At 35.9% G+C, this 24,195-nt stretch overlaps 1 protein-coding gene and 1 non-coding gene across 4 annotated transcripts in view; both read right to left on the minus strand.

Moving 5' to 3' along the window:
• LOC105473277 (transmembrane O-mannosyltransferase targeting cadherins 2) overlaps window positions 1-24,195 on the minus strand; it is a 469,505-nt gene that overhangs the window by 103,583 nt on the left and 341,727 nt on the right. For all 3 annotated transcript variants that reach the window (XM_024790163.2, XM_011726991.2, XM_071071353.1), the window contains one exon: window positions 10,423-10,504. In XM_024790163.2, the coding sequence (XP_024645931.1) occupies window positions 10,423-10,504 (82 nt within the window). The remainder of the gene's footprint in view (window positions 1-10,422; window positions 10,505-24,195) is intronic.
• On the minus strand, window positions 19,481-19,585 carry LOC112425165 (U6 spliceosomal RNA). Its single transcript, XR_003016217.2, has one exon. It is a non-coding gene; the product is annotated as a U6 spliceosomal RNA (small nuclear RNA).

Raw genomic sequence — 24,195 nt, forward strand, 5'->3', positions numbered from 1 at the left:
GGGAAAAGCTTGTTGTGGGTTGGTGTTAAGAGTGCTTAGTGAAGTAAATATTTATTAGTTGAGGGGATGGCAGTTAGAGTTGTGCACACCCAAAAGATGAAAATACAAGCTCTGGTCGGACATATTAAGGCTTTTGTTTTTGGGGTTTGGCAAAAGTGGGTTTTGGGTGAAGGTCAGAGATGGGGGTGGGGGGGTTTGGTGAAATTGTATTGTGGTTTTGTGGTATGGTGGGAGTGGTGTTGCGGGACTGGTTACTGGTATGTCTTACAAGCATGAATTAAATAACACCTTGTTGGAGTTTGTGTGGAGCTAGAATATTGAACGTAGGTGCGATCAACAACTGCATGTACTAGGAATCAAAGACAGGCGCATACAGGACGGGATGTGGTGGGAGTCAGCATTCTGCGATGGGGTTGCGTGCGGACCAGAGATAAAAGATACCAAATGCATGGAGAGCTCCCGTGACTGGTTAATAGGGTGATAGACCCGTGATCCATCGAGATGTCTTATTTAAGGGGAACGTGTGGGCGATCTTGGTTGTTATGGCCCTGAGGTAAGAACCAGATGCCGGATACAGTTCAAGTATAGCTACCCCCACGAGTTATGGGCCCGGAGCGAGGAGAGTAGCACTCTTGTGCGGGATATTGATTTCACGGAGGATGGTGAACAAGGGATTCCTAAGTGAGGGGGGGCATCCGTGGTGAGGAGGATTGTTTAATGAATATGTGCTATGTCCGATGAACGATTTAATGTACTATGGACGGCTGGCATGGGTTGGTTTAGTTGATATTCGTGGGGGGGTGGTTTGGGCTTTGGAAGGGCCATGCTATGTGTTACTGTTGGGGTGTCTATTGAGGTTCTTGCTTGTAAGCATGTTTTTCAAGGATATTAAGTTATGTGTTATGTACAGTCAAGCATATATAGTACTATATATTATACATGTTGGCTAGCAGTAACACTGCTAGTGAGGTCTGGTGCCAAGCAGGGCACTTCCTCCCTGGGGCCTTCAAGAACACAATGATGAGAGCTCCCTGGGTCTCTTCACCAGCAGTCCTCCATAATATCAGCAATATGGCTCTGGGTCTGTGTCACTACTGGGGACTCACAAGGCTCACATTTAGTAAGAGCGTATCTTTGAAAGAACAAGGAAAACCATAAACATATTGTAAGCTGGGGTGTCAGAAGAGGCTCAAATTCTTGCTCTGCCAACTTACTAGTCCTAGGGCCTTCAAAGTGCCACTTAAACTCTTGGAACCTTAAATCTTATATCCGTAAAATAGGGGTAATGTTATTTCTTCACAGGACTCGGGAACTGACAAAAATATGCAGAAAAGTACCCAGTGCTTGGTCAGGAATGTAATTGTTAAACACTGAGCTTCAGTAATAACAGCACTAGCATTAATGAGCACATATGTGCCCAGCATGATGCCAAGCTCTTTCTTTTCTACAAATTTTCATAACTGTGGAGTAAGGACACACCATATTACTTGAATTGATTTAATCATCCTAATATTGTGAAGCATTTTGCAATCCTATAGTATACTTTACAACACAGTTTCATTTCTTTCTCGTTTTTTGGAAGAGCTACAACCAAACTTTGTGTGTGAGAAATGACATCACCATAGAATGTCATCATACCATCTTAGCATGGTCTTATAATTATATATGTTGACATAAGAGATGATAACATTGCAGTATAGCACAAATGCCCCTGCAAAGAATTTATCTACTATTAACTGGCATTGAAACCTTGGGTAATATACTCCAAAGTCACTGCTTGATGATGTCACTTTCCTCATCTGTAAAATAAACATAGTCATGTACCATCCCCATCTCGCTGTGGGAATTAAACAAGATGCTATATGTGAATTTCTCAGGCCACAAAAGTACTCAGCAAATGTACTATTATATTATGAATTCATCAAATCTATTATATATAATAGATTTGTCAAATATATAATATATTCATCAAATATAATATTTGAAGATTTCATAATGGGAAATATTATATTTAATAGAGACTTCATGCAAGTGGTCTTTCTCTACTTTTTATTCCTTTCTTGCTTAATTTTTACGTCTTAGAAGTTTACATGTTGAGTTCTAGTCAGTAATTTTGGATAATTGGTTGGTTACCATAATTCTCCTGCTATCTACTTGAACGATAGATTAAGATGCTTGTTCTTGGCCAGGTATCATGGCTTATGCCTGTAATTCTGGTACTCTGAAAGGCCAAGGCAAGTGGATCACCTGAGGTCAGGAGTTCGAGACCAGCCTGGCCAAACATGGCAAACCCCGTCTCTACTAAAAATATAAAAATTAGCTGGGCATGGTAGCGGGTGCCTATAATCCCAGCTACTCAGGAAGCTGAGGCTGGAGAATTGCTTGAACCCGGGGGGCAGAGTTTGCAGTGAGCTGAGATCGTGCCATTGCACTCCAGCCTGTGCAACAAGAGTGAAACTCCATCTCAAAAACAAACAAACAAACAAAAAACAAGGTGCTTGTTCTTTCATATTTTATTAAAGTATTTGTCCTTCATAAAAGTAATGTGCTCATTATAGAAAATTTAAAATAGAAAACATTAAGTCTTCCAAAGGAAAATAAAAGGGTGCATGTCTAAAAAGCTAATACATCCATTCTAAACATTTTGATATTTTAAAAAGTTTGTTTTGCTTTCTAATGACAGTTATTTTGTAGAATTTATTCATACTCTATGTATAATTTTATTCTTTTTTCACCTAACATAGGCAGTTGTCTCATTATTATGTATCCTTCATAACCTTAATTTAGGATTTATAAAATTTCATCAAATGGAAGTAATCCCACTTCATTTAGCCATCTCCCTTTTTCAGATACTTAGATCAGGTATTTCAGATACATGCTTTCCCATTTTTACCTTTAACAAACAGCAAAGTCAAGGCTCAATTACTATCTTTGCTGAAATCTTAAACATTAAAAAAAACTTTATTTCCTTAAGAGAGAATTACTGAGAATAAGTGTTAGAGCAGCTTGAGGGAATTCATTATTTATATTTGAATTCCTTTGATTTCCATTGAGATTGTATGTTTACCTAACTTTAAAAACCAATTGTATTTTTTCATATCCCTTGTTCTTTATGTACTATTTTCTTTGTAGTTGTATAGTTTCTCATGTCTCAAGTAGATTGATCTTTTATTTTTTGCCTTTACAGAAATTATTCATTAACAGTTTGTTGCTTGTCTTTTTATCATATTACTTTTCAGAAACACATTAGTGCTTTAATTTTTCCTTAATTCTTTTCTTTTCAGCAAAAACCATTTCCTCTTTCCATTTTAGTTATGAGAAAGTTTAATTATAAAAGGGTTTGGAAAGTATCTTATGTAAAATACACAAAGGTATGAAGATTAAATTGTATTAATTTATTAGATACATTTTAATAATAGGGAATTTAGAAATAAAAAAATCGCAAGTGAGAAATGAAATAGTTTGGAACAACCTTTAGAAAAACCTTAATCTAATTACGTATCTGTGAATTGCTGATCCTCTTCTTAGAGCATTAAAGGGACACTAAACATTGATTTTTCAAAAAAAGATGGTTTGTTCTTAAGTATTAAACATAATTGTAATCTCGATGTAATTTTGCAAAGACTCAAAATCTATTTTCATTTTTAATTAAGGCAATATTGTTATTTGGTTCATTATTAAATTTAAAAATTCCTCTTGCTGTTTTTGAAGTGACTAAAAATGAAAGGATAAAACATAGCCTTAGTCCATTATCATCTTCTAACTAGCTTTAGTTATGAATAATAAAAAGTAACACAGGTCACTAACCAATTCAACTCATTACATACTTCAAGCCTCTACTTTCAGTGCTCAGTGTTGAAAGACCACTCCTATTATTTTAACACTGTTCTCCAGAGCCTACTTTTAAAAGTGAAACAAATAATATATGAACTATCTGCTATGGTTTAGATACGGTTTGCCTGTTCCTACCAAAGCTCATGTTGAAATTTGATACTCAATATGGTGATGATGGTAGATGGGGCCTACAGGAAGGTGTCTGGGTCATAAGGGTGGAGCCCTCCTGAATGGCTTGGTGCCCTTTCAGTGGTAGTGAGTTCTCTGGTGAGCCTGGATTAGTTCTTATGACTATGGATTAGTTCCCATGAGAGTGAGTTCTTATAAAGCCTGGATGCCCCTCTAGTTCTCTGTCTTCTCATGTCTCTTCTTCCCCTTTGACCTTCTTCTACCAAGTTATGAGGTAGCAAAAAGCCCTCACCAGAAGCAAAGGCAATGCCCTTGAATTTACTAGCCTGCAGACATAAATAAACCTCTTTTCTTTATCAATTACCCAGTCTCAGGTATTCCGTTATAGCAATACAAAATGGACTAGGACACCATCCTAGAGAAAAACAGAGTATAATAATAACAACAGTAGAAAGTTCTGGATTTAAAAGTTGAAAGAGCTGGACTTTTCAAGTTCTTCCTCCACTAAACACATTGAACATTTCTGAAATAGGAAGTCACTTAAAAATTCTGAACTTCCATTTTCTCAATCAAATGTAATTAGGATTCATTCCTACCTCACAGGGGTTGGATGATGAAGCAAAAAAGACTAGGACAAGAAAACATAAGACAGATGGCAAAGTGCTTAATAAATGTATAATAGTAGCATTCTAAAACTGACAATAGAGGCAAATAATAATAATCCAGATAATTATAAAAAAAAATCTATACTTTTCTATGAGCTCACAAGCAAGAATGATGGACTTTTTAAAACTAATTAAACTATTATTTTTACAATTTGTACCTCCTTCCCAGTTTGTAAGATCCTCTAGAGCTGGTCTTACTCTCTGCTGTGTCCCTATATCTAGTATAGTGCTGGATAAATACTGAGTAGGAGGTTACAAGTAAGAGGTTTAGGACTCATCACTACACAGCTGAACCCTTGGAAATGAACTACGTCACCATATCAATAACAAATACAATGAGGCCATAGCTTTTTAGAGACTCACTGTTAATAGGAAGGCAGAAAAAGAAGAAACTGTCTGAGTTGTACATAAGAGTACTTTTTTTCAATAGTATTACAATCTCCTCCCTTTTAACTTTTCAAACATCAGTCCTTAATATTTCATGAATTCCCCATGTGCCAGAATTTATATGCAGTAGGTACCTTGTAACAAAAGTTCATTGATTTAAATTGTTTCAAGTGACACCAAATTTACTACTATGCACCTACAGAAAAAATTTATAATGTATTCTATCTGAAACAATGGTTTTTCTAGTAATTTTTAAAGAGAGACTTCTCGTCTTGATCTTCATTCTTTTGGAGGGCACAGGAGAATTCAAAGAATCCCTTGAATTACAGGCCTACATGAGACACCAAGGCACCAAATCCTCACCTTTGAGATTTATAAACTGAATTCAATAAAGACTTTATATTATTTGCCTCACTTGGACATGGGAATACTTGACAACATACAAATACACAGTGTTGTATTATTACTAATACCATAGTTTGAAACCTATTTTCTACACATTCCTTAAAATTTTGATAAAAGAGCTGTAAGAAATTGGGTATATGTTACAAACGACAAGAAATCGGAGTACTAGAAAACATTTTTGGAGTCCATGTCAATCCTTCACTTTACAAATGAGAAATCTGAATCCCAGAGGACTATAGGTACCAGACAGCACAACCTTTAACCAACTCACTGAACCAACTGTATAAACCTGCCTAGCTTTCTTTCTTGCAAGCCAATCGAAAAAAAAAGACAATCTGCAATTCAATCCCTTCCCCCAAACAAAACTAGTAGATACAAAAATACAAGTAACTGATAGCATTTTAAAACACTGCCTTCTAATCACCACTGCAGCAAATATAAATCCTATAATTCCTTCTGTCTAATCCCAACTGGATATATTTTCCAAATCACTTGGAAATTCACTAACAAGCAAATCAGAAATACAAAATTACACAAGAGAGTGGATTTCCCATACAAAATTCACTCAAACTCTGGCATTTTCACTGGCATTTGCAAAAGCATTTTTAAAAGACTCAAAACACATATATTTCATTTAAACATTTATTTTTAAGCTGAGGAAGTGTTATTATTCATTCAGTCTGTTGGCATAACAATCTAAGAATATATATAACCAGCAAGTTGGCAAGAAACTAATACAAGAATCATAGTATGTATTTCCTTAAACAAGACATAAAATTCAAATAGAACATCCTTTCAGGCAATTTTGTAATCCGGATCCAATTCTAGAATGGAGAATATTCCTCACTGAGCTCAATACACATTGCACATTACTGTATAAACAGCAATATAGTAGATATATTGATGATACAAAAATGGAAAACACACCATCTCTACTCTTATGTTAAAATCTTCTAAAGGAAGTAAACATATAATTTCAGTATAAATATTTACATTCCCACAACTACTTCCAAGTCCAAACCACCATCATCTCTTGATGAAAACATTGCAACAACTATCTACAGAGTTTCCCTTGGTCTATTCTGACCTTTCTCTAGTCCTGTCTTCTCCACATGGGCCCTTCCAGTACACTTACAATAAAATGCAAAACTCCTTAGCTCAGTCTCCAAGTCCCTATGGGCTCTACCTCTGATTCCTCTGTGGCCTCCTTTCCTCCCATTTTCCTACCTGGTTCAATGTGTTCCAGTCACATTAGCTTTTTTTTCTCTCTGCTGTGAACACAAGCTTAATATTGTCTTATACCTTTTAACTTTCTCTTTCTTCTGTATGAACCTGGCTCTTTAATAGTTGGATTAACATAGAGATTTCAAATATCATATTCTCAAAAATGCTTTATCTGACTACCTTGTCTCAAGGAGTATCCAACTTCCTACTCATCACCTTCTAAAAGTGACATCATCCTGTTTATTTCCTATAGAGCATTACTTTCTTTCTGAACACAGAACAGTGAGGTTGCACATAGTAGATACACTGTATAAATATTAAAATTACTAAAAAACATTCTCATGAACTGTAAAATAAGTCATGACATATGAATTTGAGTTCTAAAACTGCACAGCAGGGCCTATTGATTGAAAATATCTACCTACATCTCTATTTGCCAATATTTGGGGAGAAAAAAAGGAAACAACAAAAAAAAATAAAACCACAAAAACCTCCCAAAAATGCTTTATCTGACTACCTTGTCTCAAGGAGTATCCAACTTCCTACTCATCACCTTCTAAAAGTGACATCATCCTGTTTATTTCCTATAGAGCATTACTTTCTTTCTGAACACAGAACAGTGAGGTTGCACATAGTAGATACACTGTATAAATATTAAAATTACTAAAAAACATTCTCATGAACTGTAAAATAAGTCATGACATATGAATTTGAGTTCTAAAACTGTGCACAGCAGGGCCTATTGATTGAAAATATTTACCTACATCTCTATTTGCCAATATTTGGGGGGAAAAAAAGGAAACAACAAAAAAATAAAACCACAAAAACCCCAAACAAAACAGAATATATTTTTTATATATATATACTTTTTTTTCTTTCTTTCTTTCTTTTTTTAATTTTTTTTATTTTTTTGAGACAGAGTCTTGCTGTCTCACCCAGGCTGGAGTGCAGTGGTGTGATCTCAGCTCACTCAACTTCTGCCTCCCGGCTTCGAGTGATTCTCCTGCCTCAGCCTCCTGAGTAGCTAGGATTACAGGTATGCGCCACCACGCCCAGCTAGTTTTTGCATTTTTAGTAGAGATGGGGTTTCTCCATGTTGGCCAGGCTGTTCTTGAACTCCTGACCTAGTGATCTGCCCGTCTCAGCCTCCCAAAGTGCTGGGATTGCAGGAATGAGCCACCGTGCCCGAGCTCAGAATATATTTTATGGAAGAAAAAGCATGACAGTAGTCAAGGAATCCAAAAGTTATCTGTAATTAACTTGAGTAAGTCAATTTCATTTCTCTAGGTTTCAATCTACTTATTTGTTCAACAGACCGGTTATATTATATAATTTTAACAGAACTTTACAGTTCCAGTTCTAAAATTCAATCCTTTGAAATAGATTCCTCTAAATGAAAATCATTAAGATTCCCTTAAATTTTCATGGTTTATAATCTGAGCACAATGAGCAAAGAATATCATGCACTCAATTATGGCCTTCCCATCTGTTTGTAGATTATTTTGCCCTAACTATTACTCCTTGTTGGAACCTCATTTTGAGCTCTTTCTATTACCAATTCCAAAGTAGGAAAAAATATTGAAACTTACAAAATTTCATAAAATACCTAAGATTATATTTCATAAAATTATATTGAATTATATAGTCATTCCTCCTTTAGAAAATAAAATACTCCTTATAATGTATGTGTGTCAAAAATACTTAATCCAAGGGTACTAAGAAGAATCAGTTTTTACACATGCATTTAAAGACATTTGGTATCACTGCTTTCTAAATACCGTATAAAATAAAAAGTTTGTAGGCTGGGCACGGTGGCTCATGCCTCTAACCCCAGAATTTTGGGAGGCCAAGGCAGGTGGATCACCAGAGGTCAGGAGTTTTAAGACTAGCCTGGCCAACATGGTGAAACCCCATCTCTACTAAAAATACAAAAAAAAATAAATAAATTAGCTGGGCAAGGTGGCGGGTGTCTGTAATACCAGCTACTCAGGAGGCTGAGGCAGGAGAATCGCTTGAACCTAGGAGGTGGAGGTTGCAGTGAGCCGAGATAGCACCATTGCACTCCCGCCTGGGCAACAAGAGTGAAATTCCATCTCAAAAAATTAAAAAAAAAAAGAAAAAGAAAAAAAAAAAAGAAAAAAAAAGGTTGTAGAACTTTCTGTTCAACTAAATCCAAAAATTTCTCGTGGGAGAAATACCCACTACTATCACAACTGGAAAAAATATTTTAAGAGCGTGATGTCATGTAAAGCTCACAATAATTTTTTTTATAAGATAGAGGATGCATATAACCAGATTAATAAGAGGGACAACATTTAAGATTAATAAAATAGTGAAATTGCAATTCAAATGGAGCAATGATACGGTTTGAAGAAACTGATTGTGAAAAACCTATCTATAATATAGTCTATAATATTATAGGAAACAAGTTTAGAAGATGCAGTAGTACAATTATTATGAGGCAAATGAAATGCAGGTAGTAGATAGTGAAAAAAAAAAAAAACAAACTTCTATTTTATAACATGCAATGATAGGCAGCCCTTTTAGCACTCAGGAAAAATCACCATGGAACTACTTTCATGTACAGTTGAGGTACCCAAAAATACTAGACATAAGAAAATCCTGAAGTACTTCATATAGGAAAACCTATAAAAATAAAAATAAATTCTGTAGCAAACTTAACTTAGTTGACTACTATTTTAACATGGCATTACAACTGCGTTGTGAAACAAAATCAGGAGTTGTACCATCCTGCATTAATGCTGGAAAGATAATGCACTGCAACCCTAGGTTTGTAAACACAGACACACAATAACATAAATTAAAAAATGAATTTGTGGTTGTTTGACTATCTCTATTATTTTATTATTTCCATTCTTCTACACTTGCAGCCTGTCACTGATTTATTTTTACTAGCTAGAAGCTAGGAGACGGAATTATTCTACTAGTATATTAGCTTTATTTCCTTATATTTAATTTCTGTCCACTTTTAAGTTTACTACTTGATAGTTACTAATACATCAAAGCCAACAGTGATCAAAAAAAACACTTTTTCCCCCCAAGGGATCAGCTAAAGTAAATGCATTTTGGCTCCCTAAAAGAAATTCCAACTGCAAATCTGGCAGAAATAAGCACATCTTACACAATATCAAACCAGCTATATACTTCGCCTCACTAAACACATGACTCACTACTAATGACAAAGCAGAGTGTGACAGAGTTGTTATGTAACCTCATTCTAGACTGATTAAGGCCAAGGCTCAACGAAATGAGACAGCCATCCTTTGCACCCTCTACAGCTTATCCTCGGCCTCAATATTTGGGATTTACAGGCTGGTGTACATCCATATCTTCCAAAAAGTAAGATTTTTGAGGTCAAAATGTAAACTTCTAAAACTTCAAAATGACATGCTCAGTGAGGAATACATTATCATTTAGAATGAAGAGAAGCAAATGTTTTATTATAAACTATGCATAAGGCAAGGAGCTGGATGCTTTCCTGATGAGATCTCATTTAAACTCCACACTGAACTTGAAAAAAACAACTGTGCAATGCCATCCCTGTTAAAATCCTATTAAAATTACTAAAGGAAAATATAACACACAGCCCCTTTAATAGGACTGATTTGAATGAGAAGGTAGGAATATAGCATGAGGCTAAATCTGCAATAACAAAGTCCATCTCCTCTTAAGATGTTCTTTACCAGCAAAAGCTAGATTTCGTATCAACATTAATAGTAAATGTGGGGGACGTGGAAAAAAGCTATCAACCACTCACCATAATGCATGTAACAGTTTCCTTTGGTGGGATCCAGCTCAATAGCCTTCAAGAAGAGCTTTTCAGCCTCACTCTTACGACCCTTGAAAAACAAAGAAAATGGATGATTCAGCAACAGATCATGAGGGATTCTTCTCTGCCTGTGCCTAACTGAAGCAGCCAAATGTCTACTTGGTAATCATCATAGGAAAGAAAAAAAACAAACAAACAACATTTTGTTTTTATCTAAATGAGGACGATCAAGGGAAAAGTGTTGAGAGAGAACACTGAGGTCTGAGCCCTAGAAGGCATGAAGAATATATAACAGAAGATAAGAATGGCCTACCAAAAACATCAGGCCAGGAAAGCAAGAGACAAGGTAAAAAAAAAAAAAAAAAAAAAAAGGTTTCATGGAAACCAGAAAGACAAGACAGTTTTAAAGAAACATTATTGTCATTTTCTATTTTATTTTCTCCCTTTGTTTCCTCTTCATTCCTTCTTTTTCTTTGTAAAGAACTGCGGCCATTTTAAATTTTGAGGAGATTTTGTCATCCTTTATGAAGAAAAGAAGTCACAATTTGGTGAATCTCAAGTAGCTACTATTTATCCTCGCTGCCCTCATTCAGGACTAAAATTCTGCTAATCCAGGATTTAACCTAAAGCTAGGTCACCTTCTTTGTTGTAGTTTTAAGTAAATATTACCATCATATGCACAAGAAAAAGCAAAAAATGGGAAAATGTTTACATACAACAAATTGACTTTTCATTAAAGACTACTACAGGGGAAACAGATTCTAAAAGTATACATTCTTCACCTAGTTATCGCCTCTGAACCACAGTTACCTCCACTGTAACACAGAGGGATGGCACAAGACAGGAGAACAACCCTAAGAAGCACTTTCCTGGAACAGTTCTATCTTGTTTGGCATGGTTGGGATGAAGATGTACAGTGACTGTGAAGGGTAGTGCCACCCTGTGAAAGGCACTGGGTGGTGCCCAAAGCCACCCTGTGAAAGGCACTGGGTGGTGCCCAAAGCCACAGACCACGGTAAAGACAAATGACCTCATCTGCCTGTTCCTAATTTATATACTCTCTACCTACATAAACTTCAGGCAATGTTTTTTTCTTACTTTGCGTATATTTTTAAAACTGTTAGAGGTATATAATTAACCTAATATGCTACATTAGGGGTGTCTAATCTTTTGGCTTTCCTCGGTCACATTGGAAGAAGAAGAATTGTACCCACATAAAGTACACCAACACTAATGATAGCTGATCAGTTTTTTTTTTAAAGGTTCATGCATAACTCTCATAAAGTTTTAAGAAAGTTTATGAATTTGTGTTGGGCTGTGTTCAAAGCTGTCCTGGGCTGCATGCTGCCTGCAGGCTGCGGGTTGGACAACTTGTGCTACATGCTAGGCAGCTTTGACTCTTTTCTCCATACTCCCTCTCCTTTTGTTCATTCCCTCGTTTAAAAAATAAACTTACTGTTGCTATGTCCTTCATTAACTCATTACTCGAGTAGCTAGGACATAGCCTACTGTCTCTAACACCTATAGCTAGTGATAAGCAAAGGGTCAGACAACTGACTTCCTCATTTTTTCTATCAATTCAGTAATGCTACTCTATTCAGTAACTCCTCCTTAAATCGCAAATCTTGTCAAATACCAATAATTAAAAATTTTTAAATTCCCTGCAATGTTTCCCCCAATATTTTAACTTCAAAGGAAAGCACAGACAGAATGTTTCCTATACATACACTTTCATAAAGTTACAAATAAGAAGAATTAGCAAGAATCTTACCAATTAAGTTTCCCTAAATGATTTAGTAACTGTAACAAATCAGGCAGCCAAATGTATAAACTAGGAGCACAGATTCTAGTGAAGCAGAACAGCTCCCATACTTGTTTAGCTATGTGACCCTTGGAAAATTATTTCATCTCGTAACTATAATTTATTTAATACAAAAAAAAAAGAAAGAAAAAAAGGGGATAGGCAGAGCATGCGATTTTTAGGGTAATGCAACTATTTCATCTGATACTATAATGGTAGGTACATGCCATTAAGCACTTGTCCAAATTCATAGAATACTCAACACAAAGAGTGAACTGCAATATCAACTGTAGACTGTAATTCACTCATCAACTGTAACAAATCTACCACACCAAAGTAAGTTGATCATAATAGGGGAAACTGTATATCTGGGGTTGTTGGAAGGTGAGGAGGTTTATGGGAACACTCTGTACTTTCTGCTCAATTTTTAATAACCTAAAACTACTCTAAAATAGTCTTAATTTTTTAAAAGGATAATAATAAAACCTATCTCCTAGGATTTCTGATTTATCTGATATGATACATGTAAATTAACTATTATACTACCTACGTATATGTTTGTAATAAATGTTAACTGCTACTTTATATGTATACACACACACATATATTTGATAGTATGCAAAAAATGCAGAGTTATAAATGACAAATAATGTATTTAGTTTTATATATAGCCCCCAAAACACAAGGTCATCTGACAAAATCATCACTGGAAAGCAATATACAAAGAACTTGCAAAAAATGATACTTTAAGAAAAAAGATGTAAAATGAAAGCTATCATCAGTAAAGCACTGTCTATACAAATGTCATATGCAAAGATTTAAAAAGGAAGCTTCCACTTAAGTTTTAAGAACAGAAAAGAAGGAACTGGCTCTTTTATCAATGCCACAGCAAACAGGGTAGTAAAAATCTCTCTGTATAGTCCATTGGCAAAACAATATTATGAGATTTTTAAAACATGCAGCAAAACTCAGAGGACAGTACCCTCTTGTTGCTCAGAAGATCAAATGTTTAAATGCAATGAGTCTCACGCTTTCCTAGATGCAAAATAAACACATTGAAGGCCAGAACATTCTTTCTAGGGGGAGACATTGTACCATCACACAAAAATCCATCTTTCTGATTTGACTACTATTTATTTAGCCAAGTACCAAATGATAAAGAGGAAAAGACAGTTCTCAGGAGAGTACAGTAAGCCCTCACTTAATGTGGTCAATCTGTTCTTGGAAATAGCAACTTCAAGTGAAATGACATATGATGAAATCACTTTTTTTTTTTCCTCATCAGCATTATAACAAAACAACATCAAATAAAACAATGCTATTTCAAGGACCTGCTGTTCATCCTTTTGCTTTATTAAAGTTGCAGTGTCCAAGAATATATCAACTACATTAAGTGAGGACTTGCTGTATATAAAATTAAAAGCCAACCAGGGATAAAGGTTGCTGGTTTGTAGGAGGGAAGCATGAGGAAGAAGAGGTAATATTATGTTTAATCAAATTTACTATTTCAACTGTTATTGTTCTAGATGGTTGGCAGTTAAAGTGAAGAAAAAGTCATTTCTCACCAAACTTTTCCTTGTGTCTTTTAGATTATGTCAGCATTCTGCACAAACAAGCATTATTCCTCATTTTGTTTACTGGCTGACATGTCTGAACACAAGTACTGGTTCGGAAATGAAGAAAAAGGGACTGTATTGAGTATTAAAGACAACCAATATTTATTAAACTCACGGAAAAAAAAAACCCACCATCCCAATTAGGAAAGTGCCTGGTCAGGTCCACTCTGATTGGCATCAATAAAACATAGAAATGTAAGAGAAATATTCAGTAAAGTTTGTTTAGTCTAATCTGTATCATGGGATCAGTATTAAGCTAACTCATTTTATTTTCTTAACTAAACTGGATGCCACTACTACTGTTTAGCTCAGGTGCCCGGCTGAGTGGATGTACAAGGCAAGCAGCATTTCTCCCAATGACTGATCAATGGTTTATCTAACTACAAAATACACAATATAAAAACACACACATATTGTCATACACACACACAGTCCTTCAATTATTTCTAAAGCTTCCCTGAAAGCAGGGAGGAATATTAAATGTAAGAGATAATTAGACTATTATGGCTTCAGCTTAAATTGTTTTGTTTTTAAAGAGTAAACTATATTCAGACATTTGTCCCTTATCTTTAGTGACAAATTATTTATTATATCAATTACCAACTCTGTAGTGTGTCTTGATAACCACAACTCAGAAATATTTTACCAAATGACACCTGAAGGCACCAAGCCCTTTCATTGTTGCATTGCATTATGAATACGACTTTGAGTGTTTATGTAAATACGTATTTTTTATATATTTAAATATGTAAATTTTAGTATTTCAATTTATAATAGGAAATATGTGTATTTTGGTCTTCATCCCCAATTCCTGGTACAGAACTTCTAACATGCTTATAGTTTCTTGAGCTATAGGGGTGCTAGGATAATCTTTTGCTCTAATATTTGGTCTTTTACCCTAGTTTCCTGATTCACAGCTTCTAATTCTTCGAAATTTCCTAGGGAATAGAGGTGTCTTTTGTTCTTATGAGGCAAATCTTGATAGGCTCCTGGATGGGGGCTGGTCACCAGGAAGATCAAGCCATGATTAGAAACTTGGAATTTTCAGCTCCACCCTTCCCACTATTCTCTGGGAAGAGGAGAAGGGATGGAGGCTGAGTTAATAATTTATTAGGCCTGCATGAAGAAGCCTCCATAAATATCCCTGAATTACAGGATTTGGAAAGCTTCTGTACTGATAAATAAGAACATGTCTATACCCCAGTAGGGTGGCACACCTCAATTCCACCAGGACAGAAGTTCCTATGCTAAGGATGTTTCCAAACCTCCCCCTGTGTATCTCTTTATCTGGCTGTTCAATCGTCTCCTTTAAAATATCCTTTGTAATAATTTGGCAATAGTAAGTCATCTGTTTTCCTGGGATCTGTGAGTCACACTAGCAAACTGGACCCGGGAAGAGGGTCATGGGAACCTCCAATTTGTAGTCGTGTTGTATAGAAGTTGTGGGTAACCTGGAAACCTACAACTTGGATTGGCACCTAAAGTGGGGCAGCAGTTTTGTGAGACTGAGTCCTTAACTGTGAGGTCTGCACTAACTCTGGTTAGTGTCAGAATTTAATAGCAGGGCATCCTGTTGGTGTCTGCTGGACAACGGCTTGGTTTGTGGTAACTCTGATGATTGGTTTGTGGGGAATTCTTGCACTGACACTTGTGTTAGAAGTGTTCTAAGTTGAGAGCATAATAGGAAAAAACAGTTTTTTTCTACTATACATAAATATGAATATATAATACAGTTATATGGTAAATATATAATACATTTATATGTAAATATATATAATACATTTATGTATAAATATATGTATATATACACTTTTTTCCCCAAATGTAATTAGTGCATTAATCTTGTTCTATAAACTAACACAAATCTTTACCTTTTCTTCTATAGCCATCCAAGTATTCTGTAAATACAATAACCAGTCAACATATAAACAGGCTACTATGATTTCTTTTCTTTTTTTATTTTTTCAATGAGACAGAGTCCCAAGAGTCTCACTCTGTCACCCAGGCTGGAGTGCAGTGGTGTGATCTCAGTTTACTGCAACCTCTGTCTCCTGGGTTCAAGCCATTCTCACGTCCCGGCCTCTGGAGAAGCTGCGACTACAGCGTGCACCACCACACCCAGTTAATTTTTGTATTTTAAAGTAGACATGGGTTTTCACCATGTTGGCCAGGCTAGTCTTGAACTCCTGGTCTCAAGTGATCCAGCTGCCTTGGTCTCCCAAAGTGGGATTAGAGGTATGAGCCACCATGCATGGCCCTATTTTATTTATATAACTTAATAGCTTATAGTTCCTACTCAGTTATTGATGTTCACATGTTAGTAGTAAATTACAGAGCTGTGAACAAAGTAGGAACTTCTCCATTTCATATCTGGAAAATGTCATATCAGCTAAGGTTTCTAAAATGATAAAAATAATTCTTCCGAACTAGCTCACATTCTCAAACAAATATTTATATCTTAGCTGGTGATTACCTATACCTTCAGCATCAGTAGGAATACCAACTAGAACAAAATCAAGAACAAACCAGAGAACTTCATTTCAGTGGCCCTACTCTTTATTTAGAGGCTGCTGCAAGTCTGGGGAAGGAACAGTCTCTTAAGTAGTGTGTTCTAGCAGCCACTTCCATATGTCTGGTGTTTACTCTTTGGGAATTTCTTAAAATTATGAGTGTCTGTTATTTTTCACAACCAATGCAAATCATATTTTCATTTCACTTTCAAATGTTATCTCTATACAAATAACAAATATGAAAGGGAAGCAGCTGAAAAAACAGGTCCAAAAACTTATGCGCAGTTTGAAAAATATGTTTAACAATGCATTATAGTTAAATGAGTGTAAAAATTTGTGATGACCATAATTTACAAATAAAAGGAACATTATTTGATAGTTTAAAAAATGTTTTTAAAAATTTTATTGATACAAGTATTTGCACATATTTATGTATTACATGTGACATTCTGTTACATGTGATATTCCGTATAATGACCAAGTCAGAGTGTGTTGAGGTGGGGTGTCCATCACCTTGAGTATAAATATTTATGATTTCTATATGCTGAAAACATTTCAAATCCTCTCTTCTAGCAGTCTGAACATACAATACATTGGTGTTAAGTACAATCACCATATTCTGCTATAGAACATTACAACTTTTTTCTTCTATCTAATGTTTGTGCCCATTAACAAACCTTCTATATCTCCCTCTCACTACCACACACACACCCTTCCCAACTTCTTGTATCTGAGTCTTTTTAAGCATCACAGTATTTTTATGTGATACATTTTCAGGATAAAAACGTGTTTCCTCCTCAAACAAAAAAAGAAACCATGAAAAAAACCCCTAACAGTTCAACTTATTCTTACAAACCAAGATGATTTATATAAAACCATTTAAGTGTAATGGCCTCTCCCCAGTGTTATATACTATGAGTCAGAGCTAACCTTAATTAGAGGCAAAGTAAAGGGACAGGGCAGTGGTAACTTTCATGATTAGTTCATCTGCATATTACAAAATATTTCCCCATCAAATTGTCAGATACCCAAAATGTGACCATGAGTTTCATTTTCTTAGGGCTAGCTTAGTACATCTTCTGGAAAGCTTTTAAAATATAATAAATATTCTATAAACATCATAAATAGAAATTACAGAATAAAGCTACCTGATATAGCAATGATCTGGCTGAACAGTTAACTGATATTAATGTTTGTCCTCCCTTAATTATCATTCAAGTCCCACTTTCCATAAATGTCTGGTCTTCTGTGCCCTCTTTTCCTAAACATCCTAAAGTAGAGGCTGGCTGAAAGATACTTATAGTGTCATAGGACCTAAGCTGATTGAAAAATTATATCAAGTGACACCAAGGGCAGCTAGAGGTCAAAGTGAATGCTGCACACTGTTCAAGGACAACATCCAGATTCAGTGAGGAGACCTCACAAGGGAGGAATGATTTCCTTGGTATGCCCAGAACAAGGCTGGACTCCTGAGCAAATCTTCCCTGAAGCCCATCCCCAGTGCCACTGCAGAGCCATCAGGCTTTAAGGTGGTGGTAGCTCAGATCAGATGGCCAGGACAGCCTCCTTCCCAGCTTTGTGAGCACCATTATGCCTCCCACATTTAGGTTAACCCCTGGGAAAGGAGGAGGTCACAAAACTGGCTGAAATTAAATGGCTGACCAAGTGGGAATAAAAGACTGCAGCAGACTGAGCTTCACTCCAAGATAAAGAAGTGGATCATCACACTCAGCTTCCTTTCCGGCATGGGAGCCAGATACGTTACATGAGCAAAGGGCACATACGAATAGTTTGCAAATACCAAAAAATAATGGTCAGAATTTCTAAAGAAACATGTATTCGGTTTACCTAAAATGTAAATTGATACAAGGAGATGTTATTCATCTATCAAAAATTTTCGCAAATAAAGAGAGAATTCAATATTCCTGAGGGTTCATAAAAACAGGTGTTCATATGACACATTGTTAAAATACAGTAATATGTAACAAAACCATCCTGGGGGAAATTTGACACATATGAAAAGCATTAAATCACAGACACACTAGCCAACTGATTCTATTTCTATGCATTTGTTCTAAGAAAATACCTGTAAATACAAAGAAGTTGTTATTCATTTTTATTATAATACTGTTTATACAAACTCAATGTCCACCAGCATGAACTTGATTAACCAAAAATCATTTCAATGAAATACAAAGTTTCTATTAAAATGATTGTGTAGAAAATTATTTAAACCACAAAAGTTCTTCAAGATCCAGTGCTAAATGAAATAAGCGGGCTGTAAATTATAGTTTATAACCTAATAACATTTTCTTAATCGTACCATCAGTAAAATTGGCTCATTTTACTGTAGGGATTTCAAAGGTGAATAAAAAGATTAGTCACTGGATCTTTCGATACTGACGAGAAGAGAACACATCTAGTGTAGACTGTTAAAAAAAAAATGCACTATGCTATTGGTCAAAATAAGTGCCTGAAGACCACAGTACATCTAAGTACTGAGAAATGAAAGAGAAGGCTTCAGAGATGTGATGTTTCACTCTATAAAAATGGTTTAAGTTCCTGCTATGTGATAGGCTAGGTTCCAGGCCTTGGTAATCAAGACAAAGTTCCTTCCCTGGTGCAGCTCACATTTTAGTGGTGGAATCTTTAGTTTACACATGAGTAGGTAACACTGTCAGTCTTAAGTGTTGTGTGAAAAAGAATGCGGAAGAGAGCAATGCACAACTGGACGGGGTGGGGATGGTTATGTGTGATAAAGTGACAAAGGAAGCCTTTAGTGATATTGGAAGAGTGACTTAAGGGAGTAGGCAGGGCATGCAAATATCTGGCATATTTCGAGTTTTGGGGCTTGTAAAGGAAAACATCATGGCAGCAGTTGAACAAATCCCATAAAAATTGTGAGTCAGGAGTATGACAGGAGGGACCAGATTGTGCAGGGCCTACTGGGTTCTGCAAGGAACACACAATTTCTTTGTCTTTTTTCTTTTCTTCTTCTTCTTTTTTTTTTTTTTTTGGTAGTGAAAATTCGTTTCAATTTGAATGCCACAGATTGCTTTTACTCATATTGTTTTCTTAGGTGTTAACCAAGAAAGGGTCAAACAGCCTCTGGGAACTGTGCAAATATGGAACGCTTCACGAATTTATGTGACGTCCTTGTACAGGAGCCATGAAATCTTTTCTGTGTCCTTTCACTTTTAGTGTATATGCTGCTGAATTGGCCCCTGGTGTGTCTTTTGATGAGGAAGGAACATCATGAAGGATTTGAAATAGATGCACAATATGATCTCACTTATAAATTTTAGAAAACACTCCAGATTTTGGGTAGAAAACTGTCTGTAGGGAGACCTCTTAGAACGTTAATACTCCACAGCTTAAATAAAAGTGATAGCAGTGGAACTAATGAGAAATGAGTAGATTCCAGGATCTCTTTCAAAGACAAGTGGCCAGTGGATCAGGTGTGGATATAACGGAAAAAGAAGAGTCAAAGATGGCTCCACCTTTTAAAAAAAAAAAAAAAATTACAGATGGGGTCTCACTCTGTTGCCTTGGCTGGAGTGTAGGGGCATGATCATAGCTCACTGCAACCTTAAAATTCAGGGTTCAAGTGACCCTCCCGACTCAGCTTCCCAAGTTGTTAGAACTACAGGTACACACCACTATGCCCGTCTAATCTGAATTCAGAAGTTTTCACTTGCTGTACATAGGTGAATGCAGGTACCATTTATTCACATGGGAAAGACTGTATGAAAGCAAATGTTGATAAGAAGGTGCATGTGTAGTGGAATGATAAGAGTTCTGTGTGATTGAGAAGATAGGATAAAAGAGTATAGAAGAAATTCAGAAACACCAACTAGATAGGGTGCCATAGACCGAGAATTGGCAAGACATAAGAATACTGGAAATCTGATACCTTGCAATGAGAAGAAAGTAAAAGAAGAAGACTTGCAAGAATCCCAAGAAGGGGGGGAAATGGGAAAAGCAACAGCAAAAAACTCATCTACTTACATTTTAATGTTTTCAATTAAAAATATAAAAAGCATTATAACAAGTAAACATACAGGATCATTTTAAATAACCATTTTAAATCATAAGTAACTCACCTTTCATAAATATATATTTAAATATCTGAGATTCTTAGAATTCAAATTGAACTGTTGTTTTCTACACAGATTTGACATTATGAGTAAAAAAAGTTAGATTTTAAGGTATAAACACAACATGGTTGACTTCTATAAATATTACATAAATGAAGGCGTTTACCTTACTCAGATTCCCTATAATGTTACCATTTTAATTTACTCTCTACATCTGTTCACTTGTATATTTTCCTTGTAAATTAAAGGGGTCACCCACACATACTATAGTAACATTTCAGTGGAGATAATTTGATAGGCACAACCACAACTTAAGCTCCACCTGAGAAAATTACTTAGGTCGCTATACTGTGTCATGACACTAAGCTCAAAGTAGAGTTAAAACCAACATCTTATCATAAGCGTTATCCATTCATAATCTCAGCTGATGAAAAAAGTATTCAGATATTTCATTAAAACATCTGAGGAAGCTAAGGTGAAGTAAGTAGAAACTATGTTTGAATCAAATTTACAGTAAAGTTACACATAAATACAAGTATATCCTAAAATTTCATTTTTAAATTATGAAAATCCTTCTAGATATTAAAATGTGCTGTTCTCAGACTTTAGAATTATGCATAGAATTTACCTCTGAATTACAAACCAAAGTGTCTGCTTTTAATTAAAACAACGAAATTTCCATAATACATTAAATGTATTCATTGATTCCTTTCATTCCAATGAATATTTGTTGGGCACCTACCATGTTCCCAGTGCTGTGTTGAGCCCTAGAATGAAAACAGTGATTAGGAGCAGACACAACTCCTGCCCTGTTGAGGCACGAAAAACTTTAGGTGCTAAGAGTGTGATGAACACAATTGATGGCCATTTGACCTATAACAGTTGGTCTAATTTAGTGGAAGTACTCAAGGAAGGTTTCCAAAATAATTTATGCTTGATCTAAAAATCAAAATATGTGTATGATTAACTAATTGAAGCAGAAATGAAAGTATTCTAAGTGGAGGCACAGCAAAGGTAAATATCTGTGGCAGAAAAACAAAAACACTGCGTGAAGCCCAGGGTGAGTGAGGGAGAGAGGAGTGAAGGTGAACCATACACAAATGCAGGGAAGAGCAGGGCACACCTGGCATATTGGTCATAGTAAGATAGTAAAATATTAGCCGCTGTTTTGTGAGTATCACTCTGAGGGTACTAAGGATAAGAAAGTGGAATGGGAACAGAAGGTAAGTAGACAGGTGACAATGAAAGCAAGATTAGTGGACTGACATGAGACAGATTTATACAAAAGAGACAGAATAACATGGATAGAACAGAGATAATGCAACTAGGGCAATGGAGTAGCAAGGGTGACCCCCTACGTTTTTGGACCAAAACCAAAGGGAAGATAGTAAATAATGGAAGGGAGACAAGTTTAGTGGGTAGGATTATAAGCTTAGTTTTGAGAATTGTTGAGATTGGCCCCTTTTGAGATACCTGAGATGTCAAGGGTGTAGTTTACTAGGCTGAATCAAGAGGTTGACAGTAAAGTGAAATACAGTCTCAAGAAAATTGCAGAAGTCAATTGTATCTAATGCTGAAAAACATCCACTAGATTTCATAACATGATCACTGGTAACTGCAGGAAGGTATGTTTAACAGGTATGGAAGCCAGAAGAAGTGGGTGTTATTTGGGAAGCTGTGGGTAAGAAAACAGATAGAACAATTACAGACAATTGCCAACATACCTAGTTGTGAAGGAAAGAGGAGCAACAGTGTCAGCAGAAGGAAAGGAGACACAATCAGGGTTGTTTTAAAAGAACATAAAACATAAATGACAAGGGGGCATAAAAATTAATGTGTATGGTTTTTTTTGTTGTTGTTGTTGTTAGTTTAGTTTAAAATAGAAGAGGAAATAACCCAAAAATCTATTTGTCTTAGATAACTTGCCAACTATGGCCACGACTAAATTAAGCCTGCCCAGAATTCTTTAAGTTGAGTCTTTTTCTTCCTGGGTGCTCTAACAACACTTGATTCCTACTTTTGTTGTGACACTTACCATATGTACTCTAATTGCCATTTGTAATCTCTTTTGCTCATTGTAAACCAATTTAGTAGAATTGTTTAATCAACACTTATCCAAGGACCAGATGCATAGTAGGTGTCAAAGATGCGTGAAGAATGCTAAACATCTTGCAAAAGCAAACATTCAAAACACTTTCCTTAAATGCATACTCTCTTTATGAAATGTTGTTGCTCAAATGATGGATGGCATAGTTTCCGTGGTAGATCTGACTAAATCTTGAGACCTGAGTGATCCTCATAGCTTCATGCCACTGCCATCATTGGTAACAACTCCTCTCCATAAGGAAAAAAAAAAAAATGCAAATTTTATTAGCATTCTGTGATCCATAAGATGGCACCAAAAGTTCATGAAAAACTGGTTTCCAATACAAAACTTTACTTTAGATGGATAAAGTGGTCAATGTGATCTCCACTTAGGGAATCACTGCAATTAGAAAACCCTGAAATATTAGCTATTAGCCATGACTCCAACCATTCAGTGTGGCTGTAAGTACAATGGGTGTTTCTCATTTGTTATCACCAGCACTATAAGCATTCACTGGATCATTTCTTCCAAACTACTTAGTGAAAACATGAGAAGTGCTATGCTGTTTGGCTCCCAAAGGGGAGGCCTGAGCTCACAGAACGGAGTTGACACTTGTACTGCAGAAGTTTAAACCCTGTGGGGATGGTAAGGAACACTGTCTTGTGAGAGTGGAAAGGCAGGAGCCTAACCAACAGCTGTTTTGCAGCTGGGTCACAAAGGAGAGCTAGAAATCCCTTGACACCATAAAAGGTAGCGGATGATGGGAAGGCAATCACAGTGCTTCCATTTGTCACTGGCAGAGTGCCACTTGCTGCTCTCAAATCCAAATGCTCTTGTAAGAGGATGAAACCAGATGTAAATAATTCTCTAATATACTATATATACACATATATATATAATGTATATATATGAAGTTTCAGCTATAAAGAACATAGAGGTTTAATTTATTTAGATACTAAATTCTCTGATGATTTACCAGTGTACTGAAGATAGCATTGGATTTAATAACAGAAACCTAAGTTCTAGTCCGGTTCTGACACCGTAAAGATAAACAGCCATGAAAAATCACTGATCTGAGTACGTTTCTTTTTATTTTATTTTTTCAGTTGTAAATCCAAAGATCTGGGTTAACCAAACACGACCGGTTGCAATTCTCTATCAGAAAAATGGAATTCAATTCAGGGGAAGTGGTTAAACATTCAGATTAAAGAAAAAGTAACTTCTTAATTCGTGTCATCCTCTCTTGCTTCCACTGCTTTCCAGTCTACCATGGGGGAAAGGAATCAGCTCTTTTTCCCAGGCCCACTCATTGGACACTAAGACTGGGGAAAGCAGTGAGACCTAAACTCAACTGTGTAGTTCACATTCTGTACTAATGAATGAAACTAAACAGAAGAGGGATAAATGACCCATTTATCTTCTTAAAGCAATTTCAAGGTAACGATGCACATCAAAGATAGTGTATCTCAGAAAGCTTCTTAAGTGAACTAGGTCATATATGTACTGAAAAGTCTAAAATGTTCTTCTAAGTAATTGTGATTTTCCTGAAACTGCTCTGTCTATGCCCACTGTTTCAATGTATTTATAACAGCACCCCCCTCCTGGTTGGGACAGAAGTCTACAGTTACCCTAATTCCTGTTTCTCTCTCAC

This window comes from Macaca nemestrina, chromosome 10 (genome assembly GCF_043159975.1).
Source record: "Macaca nemestrina isolate mMacNem1 chromosome 10, mMacNem.hap1, whole genome shotgun sequence".
NCBI lineage: Eukaryota > Metazoa > Chordata > Mammalia > Primates > Cercopithecidae > Macaca > Macaca nemestrina.